The following is a 25,875-nucleotide window of genomic DNA, read 5'->3' as shown; positions in this document are numbered from 1 at the left end:
TATGTATATATATATATACATATATATATATATATACATATACACACATAAACACATTTATATACATATATACAGCATATGTGTATATATGTATATATAGATTTAAATATACATACGTATGTATATATACATATATATATATATATATATATATATATATATATATATATATATATATATATATATATATACATATACACACATAAACACATTCATATACATATATACAGCCTATGTGTATATTTACACATATATTTACATACATATATACAGTATAATAATAATAATAATAATACCTGGGATTTATATAGCGCTTTTCTAAGTACCCAAAGTCGCTTTACATGTAGAACCCATCATTCATTCACACCTGGTGGTGGTAAGCTACTTTCATAGCCACAGCTGCCCTGGGGTAGACTGACGGAAGCGTGGCTGCAATTTGCGCCAACGGCCCCTCCGACCACCACCTATCATTCATCATTCAATTCACCGGTGTGAGTGGCCCCGGGGGCAAAGGGTGAAGTGTCCCGCCCAAGGACACAACGGCAGCAATTTTTGGATGGTAAGAGGCGGGGAGCGAACCTGCAACCCTCAGGTTTCTGGCACGGTTGCTTTACCCGCTACGCCATGCCGCCCCAAAAGCATATATATATATATATATATATATATATATATATATATAGTCAGTATGTATGTAAATATATATACACATATATACATACTGACTATATATATATATATATATATATATATATATATATATATATATATATATATATATATATATATATATATATATATATATATATATATATGTGTATTGGCCCTGCAATGAGGTGGCGACTTGTCCAGGGTGTACCCCGCCTTCCGCCCGATTGTAGCTGAGATAGGCTCCAGCGCCCCCCGCGACCCCGAAGGGAATAAGCGGTAGAAAATGGATGGATGGATATATATATATATATATATATATATATATATATATATATATATATATATATATATATATATATCTTTATAAAACCAACCAAGCCTAATTCCTTGTTTGTTTAACATATTTGGCCAATAAAGCTGATTCTAATTGATTCTGATAATAATCTCTGTGATGAACACCCAGTTCCATTTGACAGTAAGTAGGTCAGATACAATCACTGAATACGGTTAACATCAAGAGTAAGAATACTAATTCAGTGTTAATATCCCGGTGTCAAACTCTTGGGACCATTTGAAAACCGATGCATTCAGCCCGTATGGCGATTTAAAAATTTTTTTTTTTTAGCAAAGTAAGACCTTTACTTAACTGCAGATTTACCATTCAAAGTATGCACTTTATGTAATGAGACCTCAGTGGTATTATTGAACTGTACAAAACAACACATTACACACCTCAGGATCTTTAAAACCAGCACACGCTTACATCAAGTCCTGCTTTGAGTTTTGAGTTTGACACCCCCAGACAATTCATTAATAATTAACCTTTTTCTACAACTCCTCAGCTTAAAATGCTATCAAAGTCTGATCGCTTACGGTTTACCCGAGACGTTCGTAATTGTCTCCTTCGAGATCCTTTTTCTCCGTTTTGCCACGATTGGATGGAAATGATTCCGACGTGGACTGTAATGTATGCTTCAGCGCCGATGCGGCATCTGTAGGGAATTCATATCATGTCCTATATGAATTATTTTGACAGTGACCTAAGCCGAGCGCCATTCTGCAGCAATTAGGATCAACATTATGCAAAAGGCTCTGCATTTCTCACTCAGTGGCAAGTCCCTAATGACTTTTATTTTTGCACTTCTTTGATTGGATCACAGACGGTAATCACGGGCGTAGGACTTTAGTTGAATATATGAAACATCAACATGCTAACGCTCTCCCTGACCACCTGAGGGCACCACAGACTGTGGATGCTTTTAAAAAAGCCTTTTTTTTTTTAGATATATGCGTGGACTAAAGTTTTGGGACACTTCCGACTACCACTAGACAAAAGTATTGGGACACTTAGGACTACCTCTGGACAAAAGTATTGGGACACTTACACTGGACAAAAGTATTGGGACACTTAGGACTACAACTCGACTAAAGTATTGGGACACTTAGGACTAAAACTTGACAAAAGTATTGGGACGCTTAGGACTACCACTGGACAAAAGTATTGGGACACTTAGGACTACAACTCGACTAAAGTATTGGGACACTTAGGACTAAAACTTGACAAAAGTATTGGGACGCTTAGGACTACCACTGGACAAAAGTATTGGGACACTTAGGACTACAACTCGACTAAAGTATTGGGACACTTAGGACTAAAACTTGACAAAAGTATTGGGACACTTAGGACTACCACTGGACAAAAGTATTGGGACACTTACACTGGACAAAAGTATTGGGACACTTAGGACTACAACTCGACTAAAGTATTGGGACACTTAGGACTAAAACTTGACAAAAGTATTGGGACGCTTAGGACTACCACTGGACAAAAGTATTGGGACACTTAGGACTACAACTCGACTAAAGTATTGGGACACTTAGGACTAAAACTTGACAAAAGTATTGGGACACTTAGGACTACCACTGGACAAAAGTATTGGGACACCTACACTGGACAAAAGTATTGGGACACTTAGGACTACAACTCGACTAAAGTATTGGGACACTTAGGACTAAAACTTGACAAAAGTATTGGGACGCTTAGGACTACCACTGGACAAAAGTATTGGGACACTTAGGACTACAACTCGACTAAAGTATTGGGACACTTAGGACTAAAACTTGACAAAAGTATTGGGACACTTAGGACTACCACTGGACAAAAGTATTGGGACACTTACACTGGACAAAAGTATTGGGACACTTAGGACTACAACTCGACTAAAGTATTGGGACACTTAGGACTAAAACTTGACAAAAGTATTGGTACACTTAGGACTACCACTGGACAAAAGTATTGGGACACTTAGGACTACAACTCGACTAAAGTATTGGGACACTTAGGACTAAAACTTGACAAAAGTATTGGGACACTTAGGACTACCACTGGACAAAAGTATTGGGACACTTACACTGGACAAAAGTATTGGGACACTTAGGACTACAACTCGACTAAAGTATTGGGACACTTAGGACTAAAACTTGACAAAAGTATTGGGACACTTAGGACTACCACTGGACAAAAGTATTGGGACACTTAGGACTACAACTCGACTAAAGTATTGGGACACTTAGGACTAAAACTTGACAAAAGTATTGGGACACTTAGGACTAAAACTGGACAAAATGTTTGGGACACCTACACTGGATAAAAGTGTTGGGACACTTAGGACTACAACTCGACTAAAGTATTGGGACACTTAGGACTAAAACTTGACAAAAGTATTGGGACACTTAGGACTACCACTGGACAAAAGTATTGGGACACTTAGGACTACAACTCGACTAAAGTATTGGGACACTTAGGACTAAAACTTGACAAAAGTATTGGGACACTTAGGACTACCACTGGACAAAAGTATTGGGACACTTACACTGGACAAAAGTATTGGGACACTTAGGACTACAACTCGACTAAAGTATTGGGACACTTAGGACTAAAACTTGACAAAAGTATTGGGACACTTCGGACTACCACTGGACAAAAGTATTGGGACACTTACACTGGACAAAAGTATTGGGACACTTAGGACTACAACTTGACAAAAGTATTGGGACACTTAGGACTACCACTGGACAAAAGTATTGGGACACTTACACTGGACAAAAGTATTGGGACACTTAGGACTACAACTCGACTAAAGTATTGGGACACTTAGGACTAAAACTTGACAAAAGTATTGGGACACTTAGGACTACCACTGGACAAAAGTATTGGGACACTTACACTGGACAAAAGTATTGGGACACTTAGGACTACAACTCGACTAAAGTATTGGGACACTTAGGACTAAAACTTGACAAAAGTATTGGGACACTTAGGACTACCACTGGACAAAAGTATTGGGACACTTAGGACTACAACTCGACTAAAGTATTGGGACACTTAGGACTAAAACTTGACAAAAGTATTGGGACACTTAGGACTACCACTGGACAAAAGTATTGGGACACTTAGGACTACCACTGGACAAAAGTATTGGGACACTTAGGACTACCACTGGACAAAAGTATTGGGACACTTACACTGGACAAAAGTATTGGGACACTTAGGACTACAACTCGACTAAAGTATTGGGACACTTAGGACTAAAACTTGACAAAAGTATTGGGACACTTAGGACTACCACTGGACAAAAGTATTGGGACACTTACACTGGACAAAAGTATTGGGACACTTAGGACTACAACTCGACTAAAGTATTGGGACACTTAGGACTAAAACTTGACAAAAGTATTGGGACACTTAGGACTACCACTGGACAAAAGTATTGGGACACTTAGGACTACAACTCGACTAAAGTATTGGGACACTTAGGACTAAAACTTGACAAAAGTATTGGGACACTTAGGACTACCACTGGACAAAAGTATTGGGACACTTAGGACTACCACTGGACAAAAGTATTGGGACACTTACACTGGACAAAAGTATTGGGACACTTAGGACTACAACTCGACTAAAGTATTGGGACACTTAGGACTAAAACTTGACAAAAGTATTGGGACACTTAGGACTACCACTGGACAAAAGTATTGGGACACTTACACTGGACAAAAGTATTGGGACACTTAGGACTACAACTTGACTAAAGTATTGGGACACTTAGGACTAAAACTTGACAAAAGTATTGGGACACTTAGGACTACCACTGGACAAAAGTATTGGGACACTTACACTGGACAAAAGTATTGGGACACTTAGGACTACAACTCGACTAAAGTATTGGGACACTTAGGACTAAAACTTGACAAAAGTATTGGGACACTTAGGACTAAAACTGGACAAAATGTTTGGCACACCTACACTGGATAAAAGTGTTGGGACACTTAGGACTACAACTCGACTAAAGTATTGGGACACTTAGGACTAAAACTTGACAAAAGTATTGGGACACTTAGGACTACCACTGGACAAAAGTATTGGGACACTTACACTGGACAAAAGTATTGGGACACTTAGGACTAAAACTTGACAAAAGTATTGGGACACTTAGGACTACCACTGGACAAAAGTATTGGGACACTTACACTGGACAAAAGTATTGGGACACTTAGGACTACAACTCGACTAAAGTATTGGGACACTTAGGACTAAAACTTGACTAAAGTATTGGGACACTTAGGACTACCACTGGACAAAAGTATTGGGACACTTACACTGGACAAAAGTATTGGGACACTTAGGACTACAACTCGACTAAAGTATTGGGACACTTAGGACTAAAACTTGACAAAAGTATTGGGACACTTAGGACTACCACTGGACAAAAGTATTGGGACACTTAGGACTACCACTGGACAAAAGTATTGGGACACTTACACTGGACAAAAGTATTGGGACACTTAGGACTACAACTCGACTAAAGTATTGGGACACTTAGGACTAAAACTTGACAAAAGTATTGGGACACTTAGGACTACCACTGGACAAAAGTATTGGGACACTTACACTGGACAAAAGTATTGGGACACTTAGGACTACAACTCGACTAAAGTATTGGGACACTTAGGACTAAAACTTGACAAAAGTATTGGGACACTTCGGACTACCACTGGACAAAAGTATTGGGACACTTACACTGGACAAAAGTATTGGGACACTTAGGACTACAACTTGACAAAAGTATTGGGACACTTAGGACTACCACTGGACAAAAGTATTGGGACACTTACACTGGACAAAAGTATTGGGACACTTAGGACTACAACTCGACTAAAGTATTGGGACACTTAGGACTAAAACTTGACAAAAGTATTGGGACACTTAGGACTACCACTGGACAAAAGTATTGGGACACTTACACTGGACAAAAGTATTGGGACACTTAGGACTACAACTCGACTAAAGTATTGGGACACTTAGGACTAAAACTTGACAAAAGTATTGGGACACTTAGGACTACCACTGGACAAAAGTATTGGGACACTTAGGACTACAACTCGACTAAAGTATTGGGACACTTAGGACTAAAACTTGACAAAAGTATTGGGACACTTAGGACTACCACTTGACAAAAGTATTGGGACACTTAGGACTACCACTGGACAAAAGTATTGGGACACTTACACTGGACAAAAGTATTGGGACACTTAAGACTACAACTCAACTAAAGTATTGGGACACTTAGGACTAAAACTTGACAAAAGTATTGGGACACTTAGGACTACCACTGGACAAAAGTATTGGGACACTTACACTGTACAAAAGTATTGGGACACTTAGGACTACAACTCGACTAAAGTATTGGGACACTTAAGACTAAAACTTGACAAAAGTATTGGGACACTTAGGACTACCACTGGACAAAAGTATTGGGACACTTAGGACTACCACTGGACAAAAGTATTGGGACACTTAGGACTACAACTCGACTAAAGTATTGGGACACTTAGGACTAAAACTTGACAAAAGTATTGGGACACTTAGGACTACCACTGGACAAAAGTATTGGGACACTTACACTGGACAAAAGTATTGGGACACTTAGGACTACAACTCGACTAAAGTATTGGGACACTTAGGACTAAAACTTGACAAAAGTATTGGGACACTTAGGACTACCACTGGACAAAAGTATTGGGACACTTACACTGGACAAAAGTATTGGGACACTTAGGACTACAACTCGACTAAAGTATTGGGACACTTAGGACTAAAACTTGACAAAAGTATTGGGACACTTAGGACTACCACTGGACAAGAGTATTGGGACACTTACACTGGACAAAAGTATTGGGACACTTAGGACTACAACTCGACTAAAGTATTGGGACACTTAGGACTAAAACTTGACAAAAGTATTGGGACACTTAGGACTACCACTGGACAAAAGTATTGGGACACTTAGGACTACAACTCGACTAAAGTATTGGGACACTTAGGACTAAAACTTGACAAAAGTATTGGGACACTTAGGACTACCACTGGACAAAAGTATTGGGACACTTACACTGGACAAAAGTATTGGGACACTTAGGACTACAACTCGACTAAAGTATTGGGACACTTAGGACTACAACTCGACTAAAGTATTGGGACACTTAGGACTAAAACTTGACAAAAGTATTGGGACACTTAGGACTACCACTGGACAAAAGTATTGGGACACTTAGGACTACAACTCGACTAAAGTATTGGGACACTTAGGACTAAAACTTGACAAAAGTATTGGGACACTTAGGACTACCACTGGACAAAAGTATTGGGACACTTAGGACTACAACTCGACTAAAGTATTGGGACACTTAGGACTAAAACTTGACAAAAGTATTGGGACACTTAGGACTACCACTGGACAAAAGTATTGGGACACTTACACTGGACAAAAGTATTGGGACACTTAGGACTACAACTCGACTAAAGTATTGGGACACTTAGGACTAAAACTTGACAAAAGTATTGGGACACTTAGGACTACCACTGGACAAAAGTATTGGGACACTTAGGACTACCACTGGACAAAAGTATTGGGACACTTAGGACTACAACTCGACTAAAGTATTGGGACACTTAGGACTAAAACTTGACAAAAGTATTGGGACACTTAGGACTACCACTTGACAAAAGTATTGGGACACTTAGGACTACCACTGGACAAAAGTATTGGGACACTTACACTGGACAAAAGTATTGGGACACTTAAGACTACAACTCAACTAAAGTATTGGGACACTTAGGACTAAAACTTGACAAAAGTATTGGGACACTTAGGACTACCACTGGACAAAAGTATTGGGACACTTACACTGTACAAAAGTATTGGGACACTTAGGACTACAACTCGACTAAAGTATTGGGACACTTAGGACTAAAACTTGACAAAAGTATTGGGACACTTAGGACTACCACTGGACAAAAGTATTGGGACACTTAGGACTACCACTGGACAAAAGTATTGGGACACTTAGGACTACAACTCGACTAAAGTATTGGGACACTTAGGACTAAAACTTGACAAAAGTATTGGGACACTTAGGACTACCACTGGACAAAAGTATTGGGACACTTACACTGGACAAAAGTATTGGGACACTTAGGACTACAACTCGACTAAAGTATTGGGACACTTAGGACTAAAACTTGACAAAAGTATTGGGACACTTAGGACTACCACTGGACAAAAGTATTGGGACACTTACACTGGACAAAAGTATTGGGACACTTAGGACTACAACTCGACTAAAGTATTGGGACACTTAGGACTAAAACTTGACAAAAGTATTGGGACACTTAGGACTACCACTGGACAAGAGTATTGGGACACTTAGGACTACCACTGGACAAAAGTATTGGGACACTTACACTGGACAAAAGTATTGGGACACTTAGGACTACAACTCGACTAAAGTATTGGGACACTTAGGACTAAAACTTGACAAAAGTATTGGGACACTTAGGACTACCACTGGACAAAAGTATTGGGACACTTACACTGGACAAAAGTATTGGGACACTTAGGACTACAACTCGACTAAAGTATTGGGACACTTAGGACTAAAACTTGACAAAAGTATTGGGACACTTCGGACTACCACTGGACAAAAGTATTGGGACACTTACACTGGACAAAAGTATTGGGACACTTAGGACTACAACTTGACAAAAGTATTGGGACACTTAGGACTACCACTGGACAAAAGTATTGGGACACTTACACTGGACAAAAGTATTGGGACACTTAGGACTACAACTCGACTAAAGTATTGGGACACTTAGGACTAAAACTTGACAAAAGTATTGGGACACTTAGGACTACCACTGGACAAAAGTATTGGGACACTTACACTGGACAAAAGTATTGGGACACTTAGGACTACAACTCGACTAAAGTATTGGGACACTTAGGACTAAAACTTGACAAAAGTATTGGGACACTTAGGACTACCACTGGACAAAAGTATTGGGACACTTAGGACTACAACTCGACTAAAGTATTGGGACACTTAGGACTAAAACTTGACAAAAGTATTGGGACACTTAGGACTACCACTTGACAAAAGTATTGGGACACTTAGGACTACCACTGGACAAAAGTATTGGGACACTTACACTGGACAAAAGTATTGGGACACTTAAGACTACAACTCAACTAAAGTATTGGGACACTTAGGACTAAAACTTGACAAAAGTATTGGGACACTTAGGACTACCACTGGACAAAAGTATTGGGACACTTACACTGTACAAAAGTATTGGGACACTTAGGACTACAACTCGACTAAAGTATTGGGACACTTAGGACTAAAACTTGACAAAAGTATTGGGACACTTAGGACTACCACTGGACAAAAGTATTGGGACACTTAGGACTACCACTGGACAAAAGTATTGGGACACTTAGGACTACAACTCGACTAAAGTATTGGGACACTTAGGACTAAAACTTGACAAAAGTATTGGGACACTTAGGACTACCACTGGACAAAAGTATTGGGACACTTACACTGGACAAAAGTATTGGGACACTTAGGACTACAACTCGACTAAAGTATTGGGACACTTAGGACTAAAACTTGACAAAAGTATTGGGACACTTAGGACTACCACTGGACAAAAGTATTGGGACACTTACACTGGACAAAAGTATTGGGACACTTAGGACTACAACTCGACTAAAGTATTGGGACACTTAGGACTAAAACTTGACAAAAGTATTGGGACACTTAGGACTACCACTGGACAAGAGTATTGGGACACTTACACTGGACAAAAGTATTGGGACACTTAGGACTACAACTCGACTAAAGTATTGGGACACTTAGGACTAAAACTTGACAAAAGTATTGGGACACTTAGGACTACCACTGGACAAAAGTATTGGGACACTTAGGACTACAACTCGACTAAAGTATTGGGACACTTAGGACTAAAACTTGACAAAAGTATTGGGACACTTAGGACTACCACTGGACAAAAGTATTGGGACACTTACACTGGACAAAAGTATTGGGACACTTAGGACTACAACTCGACTAAAGTATTGGGACACTTAGGACTACAACTCGACTAAAGTATTGGGACACTTAGGACTAAAACTTGACAAAAGTATTGGGACACTTAGGACTACCACTGGACAAAAGTATTGGGACACTTAGGACTACAACTCGACTAAAGTATTGGGACACTTAGGACTAAAACTTGACAAAAGTATTGGGACACTTAGGACTACCACTGGACAAAAGTATTGGGACACTTAGGACTACAACTCGACTAAAGTATTGGGACACTTAGGACTAAAACTTGACAAAAGTATTGGGACACTTAGGACTACCACTGGACAAAAGTATTGGGACACTTACACTGGACAAAAGTATTGGGACACTTAGGACTACAACTCGACTAAAGTATTGGGACACTTAGGACTAAAACTGGACAAAGGTTTTGGGACACCTACACTGGATAAAAGTGTTGGGACACTTAGGACTACAACTCGACAAAAGTATTGGGACACTTAGGACTAAAACTGGACAAAAGTTTTGGGACACCTACACTGGATAAAAGTATTGGGACACTTAGGACTACAACTCGACTAAAGTATTGGGACACTTAGGACTACAACTCGACTAAAGTATTGGGACACTTAGGACTAAAACTGGACAAAAGTTTTGGGACACCTACACTGGATAAAAGTGTTGGGACACTTAGGACTACAACTCGACAAAAGTATTGGGACACTTAGGACTAAAACTGGACAAAAGTTTTGGGACACCTACACTGGATAAAAGTATTGGGACACTTAGGACTACAACTCGACTAAAGTATTGGGACACTTAGGACTATAACTCGACTAAAGTATTGGGACACTTAGGACTAAAACTTGACAAACGTATTGGGACACTTAGGACTAAAACTTGACAAAAGTATTGGGACACTTAGGACTACCACTGGACAAAAGTATTGGGACACTTAGGACTACAACTCGACTAAAGTATTGGCACACTTAGGACTAAAACTTGACAAAAGTATTGGGACACTTAGGACTACCACTGGACAAAAGTATTGGGACACTTACACTGGACAAAAGTATTGGGACACTTAGGACTACAACTCGACTAAAGTATTGGGACACTTAGGACTAAAACTTGACAAAAGTATTGGGACACTTAGGACTACCACTGGACAAAAGTATTGGGACACTTACACTGGACAAAAGTATTGGGACACTTAGGACTACAACTCGACTAAAGTGTTGGGACACTTAGGACTAAAACTTGACAAAAGTATTGGGACACATAGGACTACCACTGGACAAAAGTATTGGGACACTTACACTGGACAAAAGTATTGGGACACTTAGGACTACAACTCGACTAAATTATTGGGACACTTAGAACTAAAACTTGACAAAAGTATTGGGACACTTAGGACTACCACTGGACAAAAGTATTGGGACACTTAGGACTACAACTCGACTAAAGTATTGGGACACTTAGGACTAAAACTGGACAAATATATTGGGACACTTAGGACTACCACTGGACAAAAGTATTGGGACACTTACACTGGACAAAAGTATTGGGACACTTAGGACTACAACTCGACTAAAGTATTGGGACACTTAGGACTAAAACTTGACAAAAGTATTGGGACACTTAGGACTACCACTGGACAAAAGTATTGGGACACTTACACTGGACAAAAGTATTGGGACACTTAGGACTACAACTCGACTAAAGTATTGGGACACTTAGGACTAAAACTTGACAAAAGTATTGGGACACTTAGGACTACCACTGGACAAAAGTATTGGGACACTTACACTGGACAAAAGTATTGGGACACTTAGGACTACAACTCGACTAAAGTATTGGGACACTTAGGACTAAAACTTGACAAAAGTATTGGGACACTTAGGACTACCACTGGACAAAAGTATTGGGACACTTACACTGGACAAAAGTATTGGGACACTTAGGACTACAACTCGACTAAAGTGTTGGGACACTTAGGACTAAAACTTGACAAAAGTATTGGGACACATAGGACTACCACTGGACAAAAGTATTGGGACACTTACACTGGACAAAAGTATTGGGACACTTAGGACTACAACTCGACTAAATTATTGGGACACTTAGAACTAAAACTTGACAAAAGTATTGGGACACTTAGGACTACCACTGGACAAAAGTATTGGGACACTTAGGACTACAACTCGACTAAAGTATTGGGACACTTAGGACTAAAACTGGACAAAATTATTGGGACACTTAGGACTACCACTGGACAAAAGTATTGGGACACTTACACTGGACAAAAGTATTGGGACACTTAGGACTACAACTCGACTAAAGTATTGGGACACTTAGGACTAAAACTTGACAAAAGTATTGGGACACTTAGGACTACCACTGGACAAAAGTATTGGGACACTTACACTGGACAAAAGTATTGGGACACTTAGGACTACAACTCGACTAAAGTATTGGGACACTTAGGACTAAAACTTGACAAAAGTATTGGGACACTTAGGACTACCACTGGACAAAAGTATTGGGACACTTACACTGGACAAAAGTATTGGGACACTTAGGACTACAACTCGACTAAAGTATTGGGACACTTAGGACTAAAACTTGACAAAAGTATTGGGACACTTAGGACTACCACTGGACAAAAGTATTGGGACACTTACACTGGACAGAAGTATTGGGACACTTAGGACTACAACTCGACTAAAGTATTGGGACACTTAGGACTAAAACTTGACAAAAGTATTGGGACACTTAGGACTACCACTGGACAAAAGTATTGGGACACTTAGGACTACAACTCGACTAAAGTATTGGGACACTTAGGACTAAAACTTGACAAAAGCATTGGGACACTTAGGACTACCACTGGACAAAAGTATTGGGACACTTACACTGGACAAAAGTATTGGGACACTTAGGACTACAACTCGACTAAAGTATTGGGACACTTAGGACTAAAACTTGACAAAAGTATTGGGACACTTAGGACTACCACTGGACAAAAGTATTGGGACACTTACACTGGACAAAAGTATTGGGACACTTAGGACTACCACTGGACAAAAGTATTGGGACACTTACACTGGACAAAAGTATTGGGACACTTAGGACTACAACTCGACTAAAGTATTGGGACACTTAGGACTAAAACTTGACAAAAGTATTGGGACACTTAGGACTACCACTGGACAAAAGTATTGGGACACTTACACTGGACAAAAGTATTGGGACACTTAGGACTACAACTCGACTAAAGTATTGGGACACTTAGGACTAAAACTTGACAAAAGTATTGGGACACTTAGGACTAAAACTGGACAAAAGTATTGGGACACTTAGGACTACAACTCGAATAAAGTATTGGGACACTTAGGACTAAAACTTGACAAAAGTATTGGGACACTTAGGACTACCACTGGACAAAGGTATTGGGACACTTACACTGGACAAAAGTATTGGGACACTTAGGACTACAACTCGACTAAAGTATTGGGACACTTAGGACTAAAACTTGACAAAAGTATTGGGACACTTAGGACTACCACTGGACAAAAGTATTGGGACACTTACACTAGACAAAAGTATTGGGACACTTAGGACTACAACTCGACTAAAGTATTGGGACACTTAGGACTAAAACTTGACAAAAGTATTGGGACACTTAGGACTACCACTGGACAAAAGTATTGGGACACTTAGGACTACAACTCGACTAAAGTATTGGGACACTTAGGACTAAAACTTGACAAAAGTATTGGGACACTTAGGACTACCACTGGACAAAAGTATTGGGACACTTACACTGGACAAAAGTATTGGGACACTTAGGACTACAACTCGACTAAAGTATTGGGACACTTAGGACTAAAACTTGACAAAAGTATTGGGACACTTAGTACTAAAACTGGACAAAAGTTTTGGGAGACTTACACTGGACAAAAGTATTGGGACACTTAGGACTACAACTCGACTAAAGTATTGGGACACTTAGGACTAAAACTTGACAAAAGTATTGGGACACTTAGGACTACCACTGGACAAAAGTATTGGGACACTTACACTGGACAAAAGTATTGGGACACTTAGGACTACAACTCGACTAAAGTATTGGGACACTTAGGACTAAAACTTGACAAAAGTATTGGGACACTTAGGACTACCACTGGACAAAAGTATTGGGACACTTACACTGGACAGAAGTATTGGGACACTTAGGACTACAACTCGACTAAAGTATTGGGACACTTAGGACTAAAACTTGACAAAAGTATTGGGACACTTAGGACTACCACTGGACAAAAGTATTGGGACACTTAGGACTACAACTCGACTAAAGTATTGGGACACTTAGGACTAAAACTTGACAAAAGCATTGGGACACTTAGGACTACCACTGGACAAAAGTATTGGGACACTTACACTGGACAAAAGTATTGGGACACTTAGGACTACAACTCGACTAAAGTATTGGGACACTTAGGACTAAAACTTGACAAAAGTATTGGGACACTTAGGACTACCACTGGACAAAAGTATTGGGACACTTACACTGGACAAAAGTATTGGGACACTTAGGACTACCACTGGACAAAAGTATTGGGACACTTACACTGGACAAAAGTATTGGGACACTTAGGACTACAACTCGACTAAAGTATTGGGACACTTAGGACTAAAACTTGACAAAAGTATTGGGACACTTAGGACTACCACTGGACAAAAGTATTGGGACACTTACACTGGACAAAAGTATTGGGACACTTAGGACTACAACTCGACTAAAGTATTGGGACACTTAGGACTAAAACTTGACAAAAGTATTGGGACACTTAGGACTAAAACTGGACAAAAGTATTGGGACACTTAGGACTACAACTCGAATAAAGTATTGGGACACTTAGGACTAAAACTTGACAAAAGTATTGGGACACTTAGGACTACCACTGGACAAAGGTATTGGGACACTTACACTGGACAAAAGTATTGGGACACTTAGGACTACAACTCGACTAAAGTATTGGGACACTTAGGACTAAAACTTGACAAAAGTATTGGGACACTTAGGACTACCACTGGACAAAAGTATTGGGACACTTACACTAGACAAAAGTATTGGGACACTTAGGACTACAACTCGACTAAAGTATTGGGACACTTAGGACTAAAACTTGACAAAAGTATTGGGACACTTAGGACTACCACTGGACAAAAGTATTGGGACACTTAGGACTACAACTCGACTAAAGTATTGGGACACTTAGGACTAAAACTTGACAAAAGTATTGGGACACTTAGGACTACCACTGGACAAAAGTATTGGGACACTTACACTGGACAAAAGTATTGGGACACTTAGGACTACAACTCGACTAAAGTATTGGGACACTTAGGACTAAAACTTGACAAAAGTATTGGGACACTTAGTACTAAAACTGGACAAAAGTTTTGGGAGACTTACACTGGACAAAAGTATTGGGACACTTAGGACTACAACTCGACTAAAGTATTGGGACACTTAGGACTAAAACTTGACAAAAGTATTGGGACACTTAGGACTACCACTGGACAAAAGTATTGGGACACTTACACTGGACAAAAGTATTGGGACACTTAGGACTACAACTCGACTAAAGTATTGGGACACTTAGGACTAAAACTTGACAAAAGTATTGGGACACTTAGGACTACCACTGGACAAAAGTATTGGGACACTTACACTGGACAAAAGTATTGGGACACTTAGGACTACCACTGGACAAACGTATTGGGACACTTACACTGGACAAAAGTATTGGGACACTTAGGACTACAACTCGACTAAAGTATTGGGACACTTAGGACTAAAACTTGACAAAAGTATTGGGACACTTAGGACTACCACTGGACAAAAGTATTGGGACACTTACACTGGACAAAAGTATTGGGACACTTAGGACTACAACTCGACTAAAGTATTGGGACACTTAGGACTAAAACTTGACAAAAGTATTGGGACACTTAGGACTAAAACTGGACAAAAGTATTGGGACACTTAGGACTACAACTCGAATAAAGTATTGGGACACTTAGGACTAAAACTTGACAAAAGTATTGGGACACTTAGGACTACCACTGGACAAAGGTATTGGGACACTTACACTGGACAAAAGTATTGGGACACTTAGGACTACAACTCGACTAAAGTATTGGGACACTTAGGACTAAAACTTGACAAAAGTATTGGGACACTTAGGACTACCACTGGACAAAAGTATTGGGACACTTACACTGGACAAAAGTATTGGGACACTTAGGACTACAACTCGACTAAAGTATTGGGACACTTAGGACTAAAACTTGACAAAAGTATTGGGACACTTAGGACTACCACTGGACAAAAGTATTGGGACACTTACACTGGACAAAAGTATTGGGACACTTAGGACTACAACTCGACTAAAGTATTGGGACACTTAGGACTAAAACTTGACAAAAGTATTGGGACACTTAGGACTAAAACTGGACAAAAGTTTTGGGAGACTTACACTGGACAAAAGTATTGGGACACTTAGGACTACAACTCGACTAAAGTATTGGGACACTTAGGACTAAAACTTGACAAAAGTATTGGGACACTTAGGACTACCACTGGACAAAAGTATTGGGACACTTACACTGGACAAAAGTATTGGGACACTTAGGACTACAACTCGACTAAAGTATTGGGACACTTAGGACTAAAACTTGACAAAAGTATTGGGACACTTAGGACTACCACTGGACAAAAGTATTGGGACACTTACACTGGACAAAAGTATTGGGACACTTAGGACTACCACTGGACAAAAGTATTGGGACACTTACACTGGACAAAAGTATTGGGACACTTAGGACTACAACTCGACTAAAGTATTGGGACACTTAGGACTAAAACTTGACAAAAGTATTGGGACACTTAGGACTACCACTGGACAAAAGTATTGGGACACTTACACTGGACAAAAGTATTGGGACACTTAGGACTACAACTCGACTAAAGTATTGGGACACTTAGGACTAAAACTTGACAAAAGTATTGGGACACTTAGGACTAAAACTGGACAAAAGTATTGGGACACTTAGGACTACAACTCGAATAAAGTATTGGGACACTTAGGACTAAAACTTGACAAAAGTATTGGGACACTTAGGACTACCACTGGACAAAGGTATTGGGACACTTACACTGGACAAAAGTATTGGGACACTTAGGACTACAACTCGACTAAAGTATTGGGACACTTAGGACTAAAACTTGACAAAAGTATTGGGACACTTAGGACTACCACTGGACAAAAGTATTGGGACACTTACACTGGACAAAAGTATTGGGACACTTAGGACTACAACTCGACTAAAGTATTGGGACACTTAGGACTAAAACTTGACAAAAGTATTGGGACACTTAGGACTACCACTGGACAAAAGTATTGGGACACTTAGGACTACAACTCGACTAAAGTATTGGGACACTTAGGACTAAAACTTGACAAAAGTATTGGGACACTTAGGACTACCACTGGACAAAAGTATTGGGACACTTACACTGGACAAAAGTATTGGGACACTTAGGACTACAACTCGACTAAAGTATTGGGACACTTAGGACTAAAACTTGACAAAAGTATTGGGACACTTAGGACTAAAACTGGACAAAAGTTTTGGGAGACTTACACTGGACAAAAGTATTGGGACACTTAGGACTACAACTCGACTAAAGTATTGGGACACTTAGGACTAAAACTTGACAAAAGTATTGGGACACTTAGGACTACCACTGGACAAAAGTATTGGGACACTTACACCGGACAAAAGTATTGGGACACTTAGGACTACAACTCGACAAAAGTATTGGGACACTTAGGACTAAAGCTGGACACAAGTATTGGGACACTTAGGACTAGCACCTGCCAAATATGCGGGCCCGACCAACGCTGCTTGCAGCTTTAATTATTATTATTATTATTAATATAGCAACTCGTAATGTTGCAATGTTCAATGCCGACAAAGAAATTGACTGAAAAACACTCCAAAAGAAGTAAGGCTCCACTTTTCTAAAAATGCACTACCTCGATGCTAATATACAATATGACATGTTACTGATTGGCATTAGCGATTTTACATGGCGATTTCAACACCTCCACATTCTTTTTAACGGCAACCACAACTAAGATGCATGTTGCAATCAAACAGCTGCTGCGTAATAAGTACAATACTTTGAGTTTTAACCCATTTTAGGACGCAACAAAAGACTAGTTCAGCAAAGACTAAAAAAACGATACACTTGGACTTGCAACTGTAATTGCTTTTGTAACCTGTAACCTGCTTCGAAAGTTATATAGCAACTAGTAATGTCGCAATGTTCAATGCCGACAAAGAAATGGACTCAAAAACACTCCATAAAAATGCACTACCTATATGCTAATACACCATATGACATGTTACTGATTAGCATTAGCGATTTTACATGGCGATTTCAACACCTCCAATTTTTTTTCAACGAAAACCACAACTACGATGCACGTTACAATCAAACAGCTGGTGCGTAATAAGTACAATACTTTGAGGATGAACACTTTTTAGGGCGCAACAAAAGACTGGTTCAGCAAAGACAAAAAAAACGATATACTTGGACTTGCAACTGTAATTGAGACTCAGAAATTTGATAGTAAAATAAAATATAACAACTGGACAGCAGTTATCATAATCTGCTTGTTTTTAAACGTTGCAATAAAAAAATATTTTTCTACCAAAAAAATATTTCTGTTTATTAACACACATAAAAATACCGAAAATTGGTACCGTCGAGTATTGTGACAGCCCTAGCTATATTATACAGAAATATCAGATCGTTAAAAATTAATTTGTGGCAACAAAGACAGACTATTAAGGGTGTCGGTGAATCAAAATTTGATTTTTTAAAAGTTTAGGCCGTTTTGCACTAACTAGCTAACTATACGTCAGCAGCCGAGAGGAACTTTTGTAACCTGTAACCTGCTTCCAAATTTATATAGCAACTAGTAATGTCGCAATGTTCAATGCCGACAAAGAAATTGACTCAAAAACACTGCAACGTAAATAAAGTAAGGCTCCACTTTTCTAAAAATGCACTACCTAGATGCTAATATACCATATGACATGCTACTGATTAGCATTAGCGATTTTACATGGCGATTTCAACACCTCCACATTTTTTTTAACGGCAACCACAACAAAGATGCACATTACAATCAAACAGCTGGTGCGTAATAAGTACAATACTTTGAGTATGAACACTTTTTAGGGCGCAACAAAAGACTAAATCAGCAAAGACAAAATATTTTTTAAAGTCGATGAAAAAATTTGAGTCATTATATATGTGTACGCTTTATTATCCGATTAGCCGACTAACCGTTAAGATAATCGTTGACTAATTGACAATCAAAATAATTAGTTGCACTGAACTTTTAACCATTGGAATGTTTTTACACTGAATTTTTACACATTGATTTTAGTTTTTATTGATTTTTTTACACCCAATTTTTGCACACTGAATTTGTAAACACACACATTTTGCTCACAGAAGTGTGTCGAATTAAACTGTCAGCCTATAGACATAGACAATTCACAAAATTCAGTTGCACAAAAAAAAAATAGCTCTGGAAACAAAGCCACAGACCTGCCAAACAAACCAATTTGATTTGTCTTCCTGCTGAAATGGAAGAGTTGCGTTCAAATAATTAGTTAGTTAATCAGGCTAACCTCCTCCAACCTCCGAGGACAAAGCTATGAACAATGGGAGATCGGGCTTTCTGCTCCGCCGCTACCAGTCTGTGGAACGCTCTCCCTGACCACCTGAGGGCACCACAGACTGTGGATGCTTTTTAAAAAAGGCTTAAAAACCTTTCTTTTTTTTCTTTTTTTTTAAGCCTTTTTTTTTTTAGATATATGCATACTAGTCCTAGCTATTTGGCTGTTCTAGTTTTTTATTTATTTATTTTTTATTATCTTTTTATTTGTTTTTTAATTTTTTTTAATACACTGTAGCACTTTGAGGTTGTTTGCTCAATGTAAAGTGCTTTTTACAAATAAAATCTATTATTATTATTCAAATTGACTTCATGCTCGAGCTGCTCCGACTTATTAGGATGCATGCCCTTGAAGATGAATGTTTGGAGTAGACCCGAGCGAGCGAGTGTTTAGGGAGAGTTTGTTCCTGGAAAAATAATCCAATTTATTTACAATAGCAAGCTTGACTCCGCGATAAATCATTCTGAAGCCAGTGGATTAACTCCCGTCCTTCACACATATTTAGTCAACTTGTGAACACACTGTCAGAATAATTGTATACAAGTTATCGCACAACTTGTTTTCTATGAGTTCAGGTTGCCCTGCGTGAAGACCGTTTGCCCGGGTTACTAATCCACTGGTGCTTACAAAGCTGTCTTTGATCTTATCAAGCAAAAGGCTTGTAAAACTCCACTGTGTGCGATGGAATGCGCCGTAGAGGTGTCGGTTTCTCAGATCTTGGACAGCCACAGGAAGGGCCTTATCAGGACCCGAAATCTATGAGCAGAGAGGGGGCAAACATGACACCGCTCCAAGCACCTTCTGTTTGAACTGTTTACGACTCAGTGCAGCTGCTGTATAATGAGACCCCTACCCTTAGAAGCAGTTATGTAATCAGGGAATGCCCGAATAAATGAGGAGGCGTGGAACTTGTTCCTCAGAGCGAGGGTGCAGGTCCACACGCTCTCCTCATCCCTACTCAGTGGCCCAGTGGTTAGAGTGTCCGCCCTGAGATCGGTATGTTGTGAGTTCAAACCCAAACCAAAGACTATATAATGGGAGCCATTGCCTCCCTGCTTGGAATTGGGGGTTAGATCACCAAAAAATGATTCCCGGGCGCGGCCACCGCTGCTGCCCACTGCTCCCCTCACCTCCCAGGGGGTGATCAAGGGTGATGGGTCAAATGCAAAAAATAATTTTGCCACACCTAGTGTGTGTGTGTGACAATCATTAATACTTTAACTTTTTAACTCATGAGCTAAATTGAATCCTGTCTCTGTTTGATTCCTTGCTACTTGTCTTGTTTAATAGATAGTTCGGTGTTTGAACCTGACACACACAGGCGTAAACAAACTGAAACCTAACGACAAAGAGGGATTCTCATCCATTATTATTTCTCCGCCGAGCCATAACAGTTGGATACAAGATGTCTTGCGGTGTCTCCAGTTAGAGAAGCTTTGGTTCTCCCAGAAAGGATCTGTGTCATCTTTCCATAAAACTTGGGGCCCCCTCCCAGACCTTATTAGGGACAAGCTTGACATCACCCCAAGCGATTCGAGTAACACAACTTAGACAGAGCTGACCGCCCCCCCGACCCTCATTCCTTGTGTTTATTTACTTTTACGTTATATTTTTTTGCACATCTTATGTAGTATTTATTTATTTATTTACCTTATTTATCTTTTGTTTATCTTTAATATATTTGTTGGATCGAACCTAAGTTTGCATATATTCATGTGTGTCTATATTTGTTGTGGGCACTCGGTGACAATTACCTTGGGAATTAAAGTGGGTGGGTATTGTAAGGGGTGGGGTTTACTATGTTACATATTGTAAAATGTGCAGATATCTCAACTTGCTGTTGCCATGATCCATCATACTGTACTGTCTGCAAAATTCAATAAAAATATTTTTGAAAAAAAAAAGATTATTCAACACAAAACATGGTCGCGAGCGAAGAAAAATCTGCACCGTTTTAGAAGCCGCAGGGTTCAAAGCGTAGGGAAAAAGTAGCGGCTTACAGTCTGGAATTCACGGTATTTTTCTCCTTGTCCTTAACAATACATACTATAGGTAATTTATTTTTATTATCTTTTTATTTTTGTTTTTATTTTTGAATACACTGTAGCACTTTGCGGTTGTTTACTCAATGTAAAGTGCTTTTTGCGAATAAAATATATTATTATTATTATTATTATTATTAAGGATTTGCAAATTGTTGTATTCTGTTTTTATTTGCCATTTACACAACGTGCCATTTTTATTTTTGTTTTTATTTTTGAATACACTGTAGCACTTTGAGGTTGTTTACTCAATGTAAAGTGCTTTTTGCGAATGAAATATATTATTATTATTATTATTATTAAGGATTTGCAAATCGTTGTATTCTGTTTTTATTTGCCATTTACACAACATGCCATTTTTATTTTTGTTTTAATTTTTTAATACACTGTAGCACTTTGAGGTTGTTTACTCAATGTAAAGTGCTTTTTGCGAATAAAATATATTATTATTATTATTATTATTATTATTAAGGATTTGCAAATTGTTGTATTCTGTTTTTATTTGCCATTTACACAACGTGCCATTTTTATTTTTGTTTTAATTTTTTAATACACTGTAGCACTTTGCGGTTGTTTACTCAATGTAAAGTGCTTTTTGCGAATAAAATATATTATTATTATTATTATTATTATTAAGGATTTGCAAATTGTTGTATTCTGTTTTTATTTGCCATTTACACAACGTGCCATTTTTATTTTTGTTTTTATTTTTTAATACACTGTAGCACTTTGAGGTTGTTTACTCAATGTAAAGTGCTTTTTGCGAATAAAATATATTATTATTATTATTATTATTATTAAGGATTTGCAAATTGTTGTATTCTGTTTTTATTTGCCATTTACACAACGTGCCATTTTTATTTTTGTTTTAATTTTTTAATACACTGTAGCACTTTGCGGTTGTTTACTCAATGTAAAGTGCTTTTTGCGAATAAAATATATTATTATTATTATTATTATTATTAAGGATTTGCAAATTGTTGTATTCTGTTTTTATTTGCCATTTACACAACGTGCCATTTTCACTGCTTTTAGGTTTTGTAGATCCCCGTCTGAATTCATGACTTTTTTAAATGATCCTTTGCTATTTGGAGATGTGGCCTCGTTAAAGCCTCATTAAACGATTAATCGAAGCTTTTTTTTTTGGGTCATCGAATGACTCAATTTGATCTCCATTCTTTTCTCACCCGCGTCTTTGCTGTCTCCTCATCCAGGCGTGGGGCCCCGTGGCGCTGGGGTCCTGTGATGGTAACCATGGTCCCCGGCAGCCGCTACGTCTGCAGCACTCACGCCAGGGAGGGCGACTCCACCAACGACCGAGAGGAGCGGATCTTAGCCGTGTTGGGCATCATCGGAACCATCCTCAACCTTCTCGTGGTCATATTTGTCTACATCTACACCACCGTCACTTAGGAGCCTCCGGACCGTTTCCCCCGACGTCTCGACTGTCACCCGGAGGGCGAGTTGGCGTTGTGTTGGGTTGGCTAGTCGCCACGGCTGCAGCGCTGTGAGGACACTTCTACTCCGTTTTCCCAAAGACCGCCGCCCAACGTCACATCTTCTTTGCCTTCCAGACGGCCGCCAATGACCGCTGACAGCGTCTGCCTGCCTTCCTGACATCGCTTTTCTACCAAGACAGGACTTGACGGGGGGTTTTATCGACGTTTCAGACTGTCGATATCGCTGTTTTTGTTAGAAAGATCGCGTTTTTTTCGTTGCCTGATAAATATTCACAGACCAGAAGCTAGTAGTGACAAAGAAGAAACTAAATATAGTATTGCTAGCACAATACAAACCACTATAGCTGGTGACCTCTCTTTTAAAAACATTTTATTTCATTATAAAATATTTATATATTTTTTTTTTATTTGTATTTATTTTTTTTAATTGTTATTTATTTTTATTTATTTTTATTTATTTTTATTTATTTTTATTTATTTTTATTTATTTTTATTTATTTTATTTTATTTTTTTTACCAGTTTCTGTAGCAAACAGGTTTTAAAAAGTTTTTCCAAATATCGAAATTGTTGTTTTTGTTTTGGAAGGTAGTGTCCTCAATCAATCAAAGTTGATTTATATAGCCCTTAATCACAGTTGTCTCAAAGGGCTGCCAACTGAAGCCGTCTCTTTTAAAACTTTGGCAGGTATTTTTAAAAATCACTCATTACAAGTTTGTTTTTTTCATGTTCTTTTGTTGTTGTAATTTTACTTTATTATTATTTTTTTTTTTTACCAGTTTCTGTAGCAAACAGGTTTTGAAAGGTTTTTCCAAATATCTTAATTGTTGTTTTTGTTTTGGAAGATAGCGTCCTCAATCAATCAAAGTTTATTTATAAACCCCTAATCGCAATTGTCTCAAAGGGCTGCCAACTGAAGCCGTGTCTTTTAAAACTTTGGCGGATATTTTTAAAAATCACTATATTGCTCATTACACATTTCATTTACTTATTTTTTTTAACTTTATTTCATTATAATTATTTTTATTTTATTTTTTTTAGCAGTTTCTGTAGCAAGCAGGTTTTAAAAGGATTTGCAAATGTCGATTCAAATGGCGTTTTATTTATTTATTTGTTAATACTAAATATAGTATTGCTACAAAACACTCAATCAATCAAAGTTTATTTATATAGCCCTTAATCACAATTGTCTCAAAGGGCTGCCAACTGAAGCCGTCTCTTTTCAAACTTTGGCGGGTATTTTTAAAAATCACTATATTGCTCATTACAAGTTTCTTTTTTCATGTTCTTTAGTTATTTTTCGTAATTTTACTTTATTATAATTATAATTATAATTTTCATTTTTTTTATTTTTTACCAGTTTCTGTAGCAAACAGGTTTTAAAAGTTTTTTCCAAATATCGAAATTGTTGTTTTTGTTTTGGAAGATAGCGTCCTCAATCAATCAAATTTGATTTATATAGCCCTTAAAAATCACTATATTGCTCATTACAAGTTTCTTTTTTTCATGTTCTTTATTTATTTTTTGTAATTTAACTTAATAATAATAATAATTATTATTATTTTTTTTTTTTTTACCAGTTTCTGTATCAAACAGGTTTTAAAAGGTTTTTCCAAATATCGATTCAAATGCCGTTTTTTTATTTATTTGTTAATACTAAATATAGTACTGCTACAAAACACTGAATCAATCAAAGTTTATTTACATAGCCCTTAATCACAATTGTCTCAAAGGGCTGCCAACTGAAGCCGTCTCGTTACACGTTTCTTTTTTTTCATGTTCTTTATTATTTTTTGTAATTTTACTTTATTATAATAATTGTTTTTGTTTTTTTTACCAGTTTCTGTAGCAAACAGGTTTTAAAAGGTTTTTTTCCAAATATCGATAGTGTTGTTTTTGTTTTGGAAGATAGCGTCCTCAATCAATCAAAGTTTGTTTATATAGCCCTTAATCACAATTGTCTCAAAGGGCTGCCAACTGAAGCTGTCTCTTTTAAAACTTTGGCGGGTATTTTTAAAAATCATTATATTGCTCATTACAAGTTTCCTTTTTTCATGTTCTTTATTTATTTTTTGTAATTTTACTTTATTATAATTATTATTATTTTCTCTTTTTTTTTTTTTACCAGTTTCTGTAGAAAACAGGTTTTAAAAGGTTTTTCAAATGTCGATTCAAATGGCGTTTTATTTATTTATTTGTTAATATTAAATATAGTATTGCTACAAAACACTGAATCAATCAAATTTTATTTATATAGCCCTTAATCACAATTGTCTCAAAGGGCTGCCAAATGAAGCCGTCTTTTTTTAAACTTTGGCTTTAAAAATCACTATATTGCTCATTACAAGTTTATTTTTTTCATATTTTTTACTTGTTTTTTTTTTAATTTAATTTAATTATAATTATTAAATTTTAGTTTTTTTTTTACCAGTTTCTGTAGCAA

The 25,875-nt window shown here is 38.0% G+C and overlaps 1 protein-coding gene across 1 annotated transcript in view; it reads left to right on the top strand.

Annotated features, from left to right (window-relative positions):
• Positions 1-23,781, top strand: part of LOC133572913 (protein TUNAR-like) — a 37,438-nt gene extending 13,657 nt beyond the window's left edge. The window contains exon 3 of the mRNA XM_072911958.1: positions 23,189-23,781. Within this exon, the coding sequence (XP_072768059.1) occupies positions 23,220-23,387 (168 nt within the window). The 5' untranslated portion in view covers positions 23,189-23,219 and the 3' untranslated portion in view covers positions 23,388-23,781. The remainder of the gene's footprint in view (positions 1-23,188) is intronic.
• The last annotated feature ends 2,094 nt before the right edge of the window (positions 23,782-25,875 follow it).

Source organism: Nerophis lumbriciformis, linkage group LG30 (assembly GCF_033978685.3).
Source record: "Nerophis lumbriciformis linkage group LG30, RoL_Nlum_v2.1, whole genome shotgun sequence".
Lineage (NCBI taxonomy): Eukaryota > Metazoa > Chordata > Actinopteri > Syngnathiformes > Syngnathidae > Nerophis > Nerophis lumbriciformis.
Note: the sequence above shows the minus strand (reverse complement) of the source record. Positions and strands in the feature narration are given on the sequence as shown.